The following is a 14,786-nucleotide window of genomic DNA, read 5'->3' as shown; positions in this document are numbered from 1 at the left end:
CATCAGTGTTCAGACTTCTTTGCCTAGGACCCACTCCTGAGCATCTTTCAGTACATCAGAGACTGAATCCATATTTCCATGGGCTGTATCTAGCCTGTAGATGTATTAATCAAGAAACATCCCTCTGACCACCGGCACCCACCCCCCACCCTCCAGCTTCATTCTCAATAGCCAATCAAGTTGCTCTTCCCTCACCTTTGATACCTAACCAAGTTCCTCTTAATAATTTTCCATCCAATTCCTCACCCTGCCATTGGCTAGAAATCCCCATTTGTCCCTGTTGTATTTGGAGTTGAGTTCAGTCTCTGTCCCTGATTGCAATAGCCTCAAATCCTCAAATAAAGTCTTCCTTGCCTTTTGAACTCTGGGGCAGTTTTTCTTTGACAGGTGGCTAACTTGTCCTCCCCTGCTCCCCAACCCAGCCTCTCCTCCTCTGCACATCTGCACCAGTGTTAGTAGGAAGAAGAGGGAGGCAGAAGAAACCTCTCATTTTGAGACTGCTCCCGAGTGAGTACAGTGTTAGTTGTACTCTGAGAAGCAGTCACCAAGACAGGAAGAAAACATTTGTTAGAAGAAAGACCTGTGAGAGAAAATGGGGAGGGAGCTGAAGAAAGCTGAAGAATTGTCCGACTGCCATGCAGGTCTGACCGTGAGTGAAGAAGAGATGGGAGGAAGCAACATGGCATGGAGGCATCTTTGATGCCAGTTCATTTCTAAGAAAATTCTAAGCAAGGCTATTGCAGAGTCCCCTAACCTCTGTCACCATCTCCCTGCAGACTGTGCACCCTCTCCCATTGCAGGCAAATTCTTTATCACTGAGCCACCAGGCCCACATTGATGTAGGGGGTGGTTAAAGCCTCCTTTCTCTTGGTTCTCTCTGCCTCTCTGTCTGATATAAACCCTCTGTTGGCTCCTTGTGCTTGGCAGGTATTCAGATGCTGCTGATTTGTTATAAATTTCCTTGTTATGAGAGAACTCTATATGCATACAGTCTTTGCTTAATAGTGTAAGAATTTCAAGTTTGGCTACTTCCTTGGTGTCCACTCGGCTCTCAGGATGTCCCCTTATCCTCACCACCCTTGCAGGTAGCAATATCTGCTGCTGTATGTCACATCCCAGCACTCCTTCTCTTCCCTACATCTACCTTCTCCTTTCTCTAGACACTAGCCATGACCAGTGGTCTCGGCAATGTTAAGACAATCATCATACATGACTCATTGTGGGATGTGTTTGGAGGACCCTCAATCTTGTAGGACTAAACAGAGACAAGCCAAATGCTGTCTTTCTTTCATGGAGCCAAATGCTCTCCTTCTTTCATCCCTCTCTTATACTGTCTGGAGAATGAGGAGGGGTGTTGCTTTTATTGCTGGTTCGAATGAAATGGTACCTTTCTGCCAGCCTGGTGGGGCTCCATGGTTGGTTCCAGTGATCCAGTGGTTCTCTGAATTTGAAATGCAGATTTGGCAGATCACTGCTATGGCTCATTCAAAACTCTGTCCTCCAACATTCAATGGTGCCCCTGTGCTCCCATGACACATACTATTTATGGGAACCAGAGTTAAGTTTCAGGGAGGAACTCTGAGAAGGAGTTATGACATCTAAAGGCAGGGTTCCACTGAAGGGGGCCACCAGACTCCACTTCTTCAGGCAGAGATAATACCTGTTGGGAGCATCAGGTCATCCCCACTTCAAACCAGCTCCCTCTACTCTCAGAAGAGAAAACTACTCCTATCCAGGGATGGCTTCTTTTCAAGCATTTTAGTTTTAGAGTGCATAAAAATCACCTGGCGAGATTGTTAAAAATGCAGATATCAGGCATCATTCCAGAGGTTCGAATTTGATTTGGTCCCAGGAATCTGCATTTTTAATAAGCTTGTGAAGGATTCTGATGCACTGATCTGGTTTGTAGTCTCTATATATGTCCCTTTCCTATTACAATAGTCTCAGGTCCAGTGAGAAATGGATGAGGGTGTGGGGGGTTTGAGAGATGCCAGTCCCCCACCTAAGGGGATTGTTATTATCATTATCACAATTATGGGAGAAATGTCTGTCCCAGCAAGACACAAGCTCTTACAGGAAAATGAAAGAAAATCACTTAGAAGAGGATAGAGAAATATAAATAAAACATGAAGCTTGTAAGGAATAATAGTTTAAGATGAAAATGCATTATGGCTGTGTGAATGACCAGGGCCTCCTGTAATAAGACTGGGAGAAAAGATGAGGTCATGCCTGAAGCAGAGAGAAAGAACTTGGTGAAAAGAAATAAAAAAATCAGATCCTGAGGATTAAAAATTAAAATTAAAAATTAAAATACAGCTAGAGCCTCTTTCTCCAAACCAAAACGAATTATCAGATGAAAGATGTGATGGGAGACTTTGGAAACCCACTGGCAATCTAGGGACATATCAGCTGCTGGAAAGGGCTGAAGACAGCACCCCTGGGTGACATGTTCCCTGTCACTAATGATGTTAGAGGCAAAGTTATTTAGTAACTACAGTAGGTAAATGAAAGGATGTGGGTGATGAATTGACTCCATCAAGGGGAATAATAACACAGAACAGCCCATATAAAAGAACTAGCAGAAACAAACTGCCACTAAATGACCCCACACGAAGACATACAAATGATTAGACAGACGTAAGTTAGATTGTGTTGCAGAAAAATGCAGACACTTTATGAGAAAGATGGGAGAAAATGTGCTCAAAGTATTGGATCAGATAAATTTTACTAATCACCTTTAAAACATTATATTAACATTAAAAAATATATAAGACTAACAAGGAAGTCTTCATAGCCTTGCTCTAAAATATCAATTGGTGGGTTTACAAGAATTTATCACTAATAAGGAATTTGAGGAAAAGTTCAGGGAAAATGAACAGCAAAGTCTGGATGAAATCTATCTATGAAAACTAGTATAATAGTGTATGTAATGGGAAAGGATTTTAACTTGTTTAATTATAGATATTTTTTTCTTTCTTATTTTGGGGGGTGGGGCAGTGTTGTGCCTCATGGCTTGAGGAAATCTTAGTTCCCTGACCAGGGACTGAACCTAGACCCATGGCAGTGAAAGCACTGAGTCCCCTGGACCTCCAGGGAATGCCGTAGAATTTTCTATTAAGGAAGAGAGTTTCCAAAAAAGATAAAGGATACATTTCCAGCAGATATAAACAACTGGAATCTATTACAAGGATTCAGCAATGATAAAATTATTATCTAAGATTTTAATTCAGTGACTAATGCTAGCCCATGAACACTAGGATGACTAGGTTGCAGAACTTGAAGCAGTTCAAACTAGTTTAAATGGACAAGAATGGAGACATTTATTAAAAGAAGATAGGGGTCTATACAAAAAATTGATGAACAACAGAGCTTAATGTATAGCACAGGGAACTATATTCAATATCTTATAATAAGCTATAACAAAAAATATCTGAAAGACAAAACTGAATCAATTTGCCGTACATCTGAAATTAATGCAATATGGTAAATCAACTATACTTCATAAAACAATGAGGAAAAAAAAGAGAGTATTTCTCCTAGATTCAAAAGGAAGGGGCTACAACTAGGCCAACAGTAAGACAGCAAAGGTCATCAGGCCTTATGCCTATCTCTCACTTCTTCCTGCATTTCTCTGTATTTCTTTTTTCCCTGTTGTGTTATGTCACTTCCTTATGAACACGTGAAGCCTTTTTGTTTGGTTTATTCTCTCTGAAGACCAGCTAAGCTGGTGTCAGCACCATTTTGTCTTCACTGCCTAGACCTTGAAATGGATTTGGGGTCATGAATTGTTTCCTTTGTCAGCTGGCATGATGTTAGGCTTTGTCAGTAGAGGGTGCAAGAGAGGCACTGCAAAGGGTAAAGGAGTTTTGTTTCTGGTACACCTGTGCAGGTTTTGTTGTAGTTCAGTGGCTAAGTTGTGTCGGACTCTGTGGTCCCATGGATTGCAGCGTGCCAGTCTTCCCTGTCCTTCCTATCGCCTTGTGCAGGCTTGGCAAGCTCTTAGACCTCACTTGGAAAACCCTTAGAGCAGAGACACACGCACTAGCTCCAGGCCATTTGCGGTTTCTCCTCATAAGGAGTTAACTGCTTGAAGTAGAGAACTGGAATTCTGGCTGTTCTCCTCAGAGAATCCCTGTCAAAGGGGAGAATCAGCAATTGGGCACTTCTCTGAGAGCTCTGTCTGTTTGAAAAAGGAGCTGGCATCTGGAAATTGCTTCAGAGTGCCTTGTGTCTGTCTGAAGAAGCCTGGCTCTCCAGCATGTAACGTCCTAGAGGCGCTGTCTCAGACTAGATGGTAGGTCTCAGGCTCCTGCCTTTCTCCTCAGAGAGCTATTTCTCCTTGTGAACCTGAAGGCTGCTTATTGAGCGTTTCTCCTATTTTTGTGGTTTGCTAAAGAAAATCAACCACCAAGCATTTCTCCTCCATCAGAGCTGCCAAGCTGTGGAGGGGGGAGGGCTGAGCCTCTGGCACTTCACCCCAGAGACAGCTATCTCCCTGTACAAATAAAGGAGCTAGACATCTGTCTTTTCTCCTCAGAGCAGTTTGTCTGTCTGATAAGAAAGTCTGAGAATTCGAGATTTCTCTTCGGAAAGAGTTGTGTCCTTTTCTGAGGCAGAGTGCTGGCAATCTGGCATTTCTCCTCGGAGTATGTATGGTGTGTCTGAGGTGGAGGACCAGTCATCGGGCATTATCTCCTCAGAGAGGTCTGTTTCTCTGTTTGAAAAAACCTGCTGACTCTTCTGAATTTCATCTCATAGAGACCTGTCTCCACCTGAACGGAGGTCTGAAGGGCTGGCCAGGTCTCTTACTGGCCAGCCCTTCACCTTCTGGAGGGCTGTCTCTGACTGAACTGTAGTTCTGAGCTTCCTGCCTTTCTCCTCAGAGAGCTGTGTTTCTGTGTCAGCTGGAAGGTTGACCATGGGGCTTTTTTCTTCCTGAAGGACTGTCTCTCTGTTTAACAATACTGACCAACTAGCATATCTCCTCTGATGGGATGTCTGTCTATTCAAGGGGTAGGGCTGAGCCTCAGGATTTCACCTCAGAGAGAGCAGTCCCCCTGGCTGAATCAGAGAGCTGCACATCTTTCTTTCCATCACAGATCTCTTTATCCTTTTCGAATTAGAAGGCCAGCTATTTGAATAAATATGGTACAGATTATGTCACTATGCAGCACTCCTTTTTCCTAGAAGCTGTTTTCTCCCCTTTCTATTAAAAAAATACAGGAGAAAAATAAAAGAATTGACGACAACAACAAAAGAGAAGGCCAGCTATTCCAGATTTCTCCTCAGAAAAGCCTTTGCCCTTTCTGAGGTAGTGTTGGCAATCTGGTGTTTCTTTTGAGTGCGGTCTCTCTTTGTGAGGTGGGGAATTGGCCATTGGGCCAGTTTCATCACAGAGCTCGGTCCCTCTGTTTTAAAGAGTGAGGCGGCCATCCTGAATTTCTCCTCTCAGTATGCTGTGTATTTCTGAAGCCAAAGCCTGGCCCTTTCCCGTTCTCCTACGTGTGCTCGACAAGCTCTCAACCCTCACTGGGCAAACACTTGCTGCGCATGCGTCGACTCCAGGTTTGGCTGCCCGAGTGTCGACTGCTGTCTCGGCAGCCGATCCAGGCCTTTCCCGCAGTTTCTCTAGTGCCTGGGCCCGCGATGTGCCACGGCCAGGAGCACCCATTGGCTTCTCCCAGAAGCACCCCTTTCCTACACCTGCTGCTTCGTCACCTCAGGAGTTTCCCGTGAAGTGTGAAACTGGCACTGTCTACATGGAGCCCGGGGAGAGATGGAAGAGTCAGACCGCTCCAGACTGGTAGGTGCAGGTTTAATACGCAAGGAAACTTACGACAGTTATCTTGAGTGACTGCTAGAGAAGTGGATCTCTGCACCCACCTGCTGGAACCTTAAAAGTGTATTGTTCTGTTGTTTTTTAGTCGCTAAGTTGTGCTGGACTCTCTTGTGACCCCATGGACGGTAGCCTGCCAGGCTTCTCTGTCTCTGGAGTTTCCCAGGCAAGAATACGGCAGTGGGTAGCCATTTCCTTCTGCAGGGGATCTTCCCAACCCAGGAATTCGAACCTGTGTCTCCTGCCTTGGCTGGCATATTCTTTACCTCTGAACCATCAGGGAAGCTTAAAAGGGTATACAGAGGTCAGTTCAGTTCAGTTGCTCAGTTGTGTCCCCAAGAATCGCAGCACGCCCGTCCTCCCTGTCCATCATCAACTCCCGGAGTCCACCCAAACTCATGTCCATCGAGTCAGTGATGCCATCCAGCCATCTCATCCTCTGTCGTCCCTTTCTCCTCCTGCCCCCAACCCCTCCCAGCATTCAGGGTCCTTTCCAATGAGTCAACTCTTTGCATGAGGTGGCCAAAGTATTGGAGTTTCAGCCTCAGCATCAGTCCTTCCAATGAACACCCAGGACTGATCTCCTTTAGGATGGACTGGTTGGATCTCCTTGCAGTCCAAGGGACTCTCAAGAGTCTTTTCCAACACCACAGTTCAAAAGCATCAATTCTTCGGTGCTCAACTTTCTTCACAGTCCAACTCTCACATTCACACATGACCACTGGAAAAACCATAGCCTTGACTAGATGGACCTTTGTGGGCAAAATAATGTCTCTGCTTTTGAATATGCTATCTAGGTTGGTCATAACTTTCCTTCCAAGGAGTAAGCGTCTTTTAATTTCATGGCTGCAGTCACCATCTGCAGTGATTTTGGAGCCCCCCAAAATAAAGTCTGAAACTGTTTCCTCTATTTCCCCATCTATTTGCCATGAAGTGATAGGACCAGATGCCATAACAGGTCAAATCTTTACTTTTACTTCTTTCCTTCTTTTTTCCTTGTATACTCAAACACAACACATTCTATACACAAATATGCCTTTCTTCCAGTTACCTTACTGAATTCTTTAGTGGATTTTTCTGGTTTTTCAAGTATAAATCATTTTACCTGACCTAATTAATCATAGTGTCTTTTTTCTTTCCACGTGACTGCCCTGCCCTGTCTAAAGTCTTATAGCTTGGTCAGGCTCTTCTAAAACGTTAAACGAAATTGATGGCAGTAGGGCTATTAATATCCATTTAGACTTTAGCAGGAATGCTTCTGGAGTATCATACAGTTTGTAATTCACTGTGGTCTTCTAAGTCTTTAATAATTAATTAAGGTTTCTTTGAATTCCTAATTTGCTGAGAATATTTTGTTTTTAAACTCAGTGATCGATGTTAAATTTTATCAAATGCCTTTGCTTGTTTAACTATCTGATTGTTGTCATTACACGTTGTTTAAAAAATGTAATCTTAGACTTAGTCTGCTCATATTTCATTTGGAAACTTTGCATCAAATTCCTCGACAAAAGACAGAGCCAGGGCAGTGGGAGTAGGTGCTTGGTGCTGGTAGGAAAGAATTATTAGTTTGCATGTGTGCTAAGTTCGTGTCTTACTTGTGTCAGACTGTTTGCAGCCCTGTGAACTGTGGCCTGCCAGGCTCCTCTGTCTGTAGAATTTTCCAGGCAAGAATACTGGAACGGGTTGCATGCCCTCCTCCAGGGGATCTTCCTGACCCAGGAGCAAACCTGGGTCTCCTCCATCTCCTGCATGGGCGGGCAGGTTGTTTACCACTAGCGCCACTTGGGAAGCCCATTACTTAGTTTAAGGAAAGGTAAAAGGATCCAGGACTGTTTTGCTCCCCAGTGGACCTGGAGGGCTGGCAGGGACATCCTTTCCTCTGACTTGACTGAACACTATGCAAGAGTCGGACGTGGTTTAGTGACTACACCACCATGACCACGACCACCACCACCACCGCAAAGATGGGAAACTAGATTTAAGTTTCTATAATGACATTTATATAGAGACATTACTTTGCTAACAAAGGTCCGTATAGTCAAAGCTATGGTTTTTCCCGTAGTCATATATGGATGTGAAAGTTGGACCGTATATAAGGCTGAGTGCTGAAGAATTGATGATTTTGAACTGTGGTGTTGGAGAAGACTTGAGAGTCCCTTGGACTGCCAGGAGATCAAACCAGTCAATCCTAAAGGAAATCATCCCTGAATATTCATTGGAAGGACTGATGCTGAAGCCCCAATACTTTGGCCACCTGATGGCGAAGAGACGGCTCACTAGAAAAGTCTCTGATGTTGGGAAAGATTGAAGGCAGGAGAAGGGGACGACAGAGGATAAGATGGTTGGATGGCATCACCGACTCAATGAACATGAGTTTGAGCAAGCTCCGGGAGATGGTGAAGGACGGGGAAGCCGGGAGTGCTGCAGTCCATGGGGTCGCAAAGAGTCGGATACGACTGAGTGACTGAACAACAGTAATGAAGCTGAAGATCTCTGCCCAGCCGCCACTGGAGGGCGCGCGCAACCAGCGGAAGCAGCAGGCGTCGCTTTGCGGCGGTTGGGAATGAATAGAGCGCCGACTTTTCCCAGCTTTTCATTAGCTGGTTCTGCGGGAGTCCCGCTTTTCTGATCTCCTCATTGGCTGTTGGCCGGTGTCTTTGGTCAGCCCCTCCTGGGGGTTTGAAAGGGGTGAGAGACCCAGAAGTCCGGGTTTACAAGGACCAATCAATCAGGGCCTCCCATTGGTCTATCAAACAGGAGGCTCAACCCCTCCTCTGAAGACTTTCCAGTGGATGCTGCCTCCTTACTCTGGCGGCTCTCGCTTTGGGGTGGCCGAGGTTCTCCTTGGCGCTTTAGCCGGCTTCCGTGGCGGAGCCGATGCACTCCGAGTGGCTGTCATTTCTCTTTAGCGTTGTTTGCCTCAGACCCACGGCACACAGGTCTCTCTTCTATTGCTCTCTTCTAGAGACAGCTGTAACCGCTGTGGATTTGGGGGGCTCAGCAGTGCCAACCCTGTAGAAAATGGCTGGAGCGGGGGAAGGGATGTCTTGTCTTGAGCTAGAGATCTGGAGTCTGGGGTAGAGTCCTGAATGGGGAAGGAGATCACTGTAGATAGCCCTTACCCTTTCCTACCAGAGCTGGGCAGGAGGTATTCCCTTCAGCTGGGATCTCCCAATGGGAGCATCATACTTTTGAAGGCCCTTTAGACATTTGTATTTGTAGACATTGAAAAAAAAATTAGTAATTTTAACTTTGAAGTTTTAGTATTTTGGCGTCAATAATACATTATATATATATAGGATTCAGTCATAAATTATTAGTCCTTGGAAAACTTGTAGGCCCAAGGCGGGATGCCTATTGTGGGTAGTGGAAAAATTATGATGCTGTTCCACCCTCCTCCAACACACACACAAACACACACATGGTTTTCAGAGAAAAACTGGCTCCCCAGCTGTCTGCAGCCCAGGGCTTGGTGCTGCTGAATAGACGTTTGTAGATAAAAGGCTGAAGGAGCACACTAGAATGGGAACTGGGAGGATCCTTGCTAAACAATAAAATTGAATATGGAAAATGCTCTACAAGCCAGTGTGGCACTGTTACTCTGGCTTCCCTGATAGCTCAGTTGGTAAAGAATTCGCCTGCAATGCAGGAGACCCTGGTTTGATTCCTGGATTGGGAAGATCCACTGGATAAAGGATGGGCTACCCACTCCAGTATTCTTGGGCTTCCCTTGTGGCTCAGCTGGTAAAGAATCTGCCTGCTATGCGGGAGACCTGGGTTTGATCCCTGTGTTGGGAAGATCCCCTGGAGAATGGAAAGGCCACCCACTCCAGTATTCTGGCCTGGAGAATTCCATGGACTGTATAGTCCATGGGGTCGCAGAGTCAGACCCTGAAGGACTTTCACTTTCACAGAGTTAGTGGTCTAATCATGTGGGCTTGGGTCAGGAGGTAAGATGCTTATTGTAGTGGGCACTGCCACACTGGCAACCTGGCAAAAACCACTCCAGCAGCGTTGATCACTACCCGTCTAGGTCTCTCTTCTATTGCTCTGAACTTTGAACTATGAAGATAACACAGAGTCTTATTGCTGTGTCTAGGTAATTTTAAGTAGTTTGTTCCTATGTAGACATAGACAAATTGTTGGGCCAGAAAAATCTATGGAGGAAAGGATTAACTGTGGGTTACTCTTTGGATATCAAAGCAGATATGGGGGTATGGAAGGAAGGTTGCAGACTTATTTTTCATTTTACTCTTGACAGTGTTTTTTTTTTTTTTAGTAACATAAACATGATAAAAAATAAAGCTGCAGAAATGAATAATTAGTGAAAAGTTTCTTTCTTACTTTGATGTCCCTATTTCCCTATCCAGAGGGAACTTCTAAGTTACCTGAATGTCCTTCACAACAGTTTATGCAAAGAGGCATTTATGTATACAGAATAAAACCTGAACTTTCTAACTAGCTATAGGTGGCCCTCGAAGACAATGCCTCTGCATTGAAAAAATGGAGCTGTGCTTCCCAGATCCCTCTTCAGTGACAGGCTTGCTTTCTAGCTGTGGAGAATGCAGCAGTCAGCAGAGAGCCTAGCTGTCAGCTCCTCAAGGGTTTTCTTCAGCTGCACATACCCTCCTTGTTTGCAGCTGCTTCTTCCCCAGGGTAGTCCACACCTGGGGGTTATAAAGCCTGTCCGTTTTGGCTTGCTGTGAGACAACTCTGATGGTCAGTGTTCACTCGAGATCTCCGTGCTGGGTTGGTCAGCACTTTGTGGCTTGCCTGTAATTTGACTTCGTCCTCTGCCTGATGGAGCTTCTTCACTTGTTCTTTCACATATGTCTATTCCTAACAAACACCTTGTACTCCAAACTCCATCTCAGCGCCTACTTCTGGAGAACCCAGGCTGTGGTACTGTCTTGATGGCATCGTCGTTCACCACTCTCATTATTTCAGATTGATATCAGTTCTAATGAGATGGATGAAACTGGAACCTATTATACAGAGTGAAGTAAGCCAGAAAGAAAAACACCAATACAGTATACTAATGCATATATATGGAATTTAGAAAGATGGAAACAATAACCCTGTATACGAGACAGCAAAAGAGACACCGATGTATAGATCAGTCTTACGGACTCTGTGGGAGAGGGAGAGGGTGGGGAGATTTGGGAAAATAGCATTGAATCATGTATAATATCATGTATGAAACGAGTCACCAGTCCAGGTTCAATGCACGGTACTGGATGCTTGGGGCTGGTACACTGGGATGGCCCAGAGGGAGGGGAGGGGAGCGGAGGGAGGAGGGTGGAGGGTTCAGGATGGGGAACGCAGATATACCTGTGGCGGATTCATTTCGATATTTGGCAAAACTAATACAATATTGTAAAGTTTAAAAATAAAATAAAATTAAAAAAAACAAAAACAAACAAAAATAAATAAATAAAGATAAATGATGAAAAAAAAATTCTTGGCATATACCCTCCCTGGCAGTGTATCTGGTAAGGGGCAGTTTTGCCTATGACACCTGCAGTGGGGGTAACACAAACCATCATCTATAAATGGCTTGCAAGCCATTCTCCTAAGAGAAGGTCAGAGCTCAGAAATTTCAGTGGATGTATATTAGCATGAGTGACCTCCTTAGGCTATAATTGAATATATCTGGATGAGGCTTGGACTGTGGTCTTGTCTGACAAGTTGAAAGATTTCTTTGACGATTTCTTTGAATTTCTTCTGCTGTTGATTAAAAGCAGACTCCTTCTGTTAGTCTTAGTGTGCCCTTATTTATTGCCAAGGCTGGTGAAGTCTAGGGGTCATTGGGTTACACATACATGTCTTTTCTTTACTATAAAGCAACAAATTCATTCTGGGCTGGATCTGTGTCTTAATTAACTCCTGTATCTCATACAGGATAATGCCTTGCACATGATGGAGGAAATCCCCAGACTCCACTTCAGTGCCTCAGTTTCCTTCCTATCAACCTCTGGAAGGCTTTTCCTAAGAGGAGTCTTCCCAGTGCCCCATGCATGTCCTTGTTCCTCAGGCTGTAGATGAAAGGGTTCATCATGGGGGTCACCACAGCATACATCACTGTGGCTACTGAGTCCTTCATGGAGTGGGTTTTAAGGGGCTGCAGATATACCATACTAAGTGTCCCATAGAAGAGGGAGACCACAGCCAAGTGGGAGCCACAGGTGGAGAAAGCTTTGTATTTGCTGGAGGCTGATGGTATTCGGAGGATGGCTTGGACAATCCAGACATAGGACATGACCATGACCCCTAAGGGGGTGAAGAAGATGAAGCAACCTGTGGTAATCTGCACTGTATGAATCATCTGGGTATTGGAACAGGCGAGCCTCAGCAGGACGTACATCTCACAGAAGATGTAGTGGATTCTCCGGGGCCCACAGAAGGTCACCTTGGTCATGAGGAGGGTGAGAAAGAGACCGTACAGGACAGAGAGGGCCCAACACAAGGTGAGGAGCAAAATGCAGAGCCCAGGGCTCATGGCTGTGATGTAGCAGAGAGGGCGGCAGATGGCCACATAGCGGTCATATGCCATCGTGGCCAGGATGAGGTTGTCCAGGGTCACCAAGCAGACCAGGAAGTAGAGCTGGGTCAGACACCCTGTGTATGAGATGGCTTTGTCCTGGGACTGAAGGTTCACCAATGTCTTGGGGATCGTATTGGTGACAAAGAAGAGGTCGGTGAAGGAGAGGTTGGCCAAGAATAAGTACATGGGAGTGTGTAGGTGGGAATCAAAGCTGATGGCCAAGATGATGAGCAAGTTTCCCATTACTGTGACCAGATACATGGACAGGAACATCCAAAACATGATCTGCTGCTCTTCAAGACTCTCCGAGATCCCCAGGAGTAGGAAGTCAGAGACCCCACTTTGGTTGCTGCCATGCATTTTCCCAGCTGTCTGCAACATCAGTACCAACATATATTTACTAATTGCCTTTGATTGAGTAAGGACATTCAGATAGGCAAAATCAACTATTTTCTTAACAATAAAAATACTTCAGGCTGGATTTCAGAATTTTTTTCCCATAAGCAGCAAAGTAATACCAGAGAAAAAAACCATAATGTAGAAAATCTTTATGCAGCCTAATCATTCCAGCAACTTCTGATCTGGCATATTCAATATTATGGAAATAATGTCTGTGTCTTATTTTAAGTCCTGTCATCTTACAATATCCTTGAAGTGCCTAAAGATTTCGTATGCTGTATTTTGATATTGCATAAATTTGAAAATAATATTTGAAACAGGTATATGCATTATAGCAAATGGATACTGTACAATTGGACAAAGAGGGTAAAAGTAAAACTGTTGGAAGGGAAAAGAAAAATGTATCACTGTTTACTGATAAAATGATCTGGGAAGCCTAAGACAGTCAACCAAAATGCCATTGAAAATAAACAAAGGGTTATGAGGTTGTGCAGTAAGAAGTACCCAGATCATGCTAGCCTTGTTAAGATTTTAAAAATTTTATACTGTGTAAAGAGTTTTAAGCAGAATGACCAATATAAACAGATTTAAGCAGCGATGTATGTATATATTAACAACCATCTTTCTTTGTATTTTACCAATAGTGTTTCAAAAATCAGGTGTAGCTGTTGCATTTTTAACCAGATACTTTTCAGTGCCTATCATGAGACACTATGTTAATAGTTTTTCTAATATTTAAAAATACCACCAAGGGGCAACTAAGCCCACACACCACAAACAGCACATGTACTGCAGTGAAGACCTAGAACAGTCAAAAAGCAGAAACAGAAAAATATGTTAACACTCCTGGTTTAAATTACTTATCATGTTTTATTTAGGCTTTTGTAGTGGTATTCACTAATATAAATGAGGTTTACCTAGAGTTTCTTTTTTGTACATGTCATCTTTATCATCTTTTTGGTATGATTTGGTGTGCATTAGATTTCAAATTAAACTTGATTTCATTTATTGTCCATTTCTAGTGTTTAGAATTTGTTGGAATTTCTTCAACAGCTTAAGATATGAATTTAAAACTATATTACATGGAATTATTTTTCCAAATAAAAATAGCTTCTACACTCCGTTGGAATTTATTGATTAAAAGCCAAAAAAATTCCAGTGTGAATCATTCAAGCAATACGAAAAAATTTAAACTAAAATGAAAACTTAATTTAGCCAAGATGATTAGTCAAGAAAAATGATTAAAAGACATCTAGATTGGAAATGAGGAATTATAGTATCTCTCTTCAAAGATGACATGATCTTGCATATAGTAAATCTTACTAAATATTCCTACTAAAAAACTACAATAATAAATGAAGTCAGAAAAGGTTGCAGGAGCAAGATGAATATAGAAAAATTGCATTTTTATACTTGTAATAAATAATCAGAAAATGAAATTAAGAAAATAATTTTATTCATAATTGCACCAAACAGAAAATGATCTTTAGGAATAAATTTAACAAAAATTCAAAATTTATACTCTGAAAACTACAAATATTGTTGAAAGAAATTAAAGATCTAGATAATCAGAAAAAAACCCCATGCTCATGGATTGGAAGACTTAATATTGTTAAGATGGCATAGTCCCCAGTTAGATCTATAGACTAAATACAGCCTCTGTCAGAATCCCAATTGACTTCTTTGTAGAACTTCATGTAAATTAGTTCAAAAATCCATGTGAAATTGCATGAGACCCAGAATAGCCAAAACCATTTTGAAAAACAAAAACAGATTTGGAGGATTCCACTTCCCAATTTCAAATCTTACTACAAAGCAATAAAGGTAGACCTATAGATCAATAGGATAGAATTGAGATTCCAGAAATAAACTCATGTGTCTGTTGTCAACTGATTTTCAACAATGATGTCAAGATCAGCGGGGAAAAGATGTTTTCAACAAATAGTTCTGGGCCATTCTGGGCCACCAGGATAGCCATGTGCCAAAGAGGTGAACTTTTACCTTGCA

General features: G+C 43.2%; 1 protein-coding gene across 1 annotated transcript; it reads right to left on the bottom strand.

The window, feature by feature from the left end:
• Nucleotides 1–7,813: 7,813 nt before the first annotated feature.
• LOC147352319 (olfactory receptor 1D5-like) lies at nucleotides 7,814–14,517 on the bottom strand. The gene has a single exon (XM_086359664.1). It carries the CDS (start codon nucleotides 12,771–12,773, stop codon nucleotides 11,781–11,783), a length of 993 nt encoding a protein of 330 aa, XP_086215790.1. The 5' UTR covers nucleotides 12,774–14,517; the 3' UTR covers nucleotides 7,814–11,780.
• Nucleotides 14,518–14,786: the final 269 nt, after the last annotated feature.

This window comes from Bos grunniens, chromosome 19 (assembly GCF_055505025.1).
Source record: "Bos grunniens cultivar Pamir isolate PY7600 chromosome 19, Bosgru_T2T1.0, whole genome shotgun sequence".
Taxonomy (NCBI): domain Eukaryota; kingdom Metazoa; phylum Chordata; class Mammalia; order Artiodactyla; family Bovidae; genus Bos; species Bos grunniens.
Note: the sequence above shows the minus strand (reverse complement) of the source record. Positions and strands in the feature narration are given on the sequence as shown.

Excerpts from the sequence above, each read along its gene's own strand:
- LOC147352319 (XM_086359664.1), bottom strand. The coding sequence starts at position 12,773 with ATGTTGGTACTGATGTTGCAGACAGCTGGGAAAATGCATGGCAGCAAC.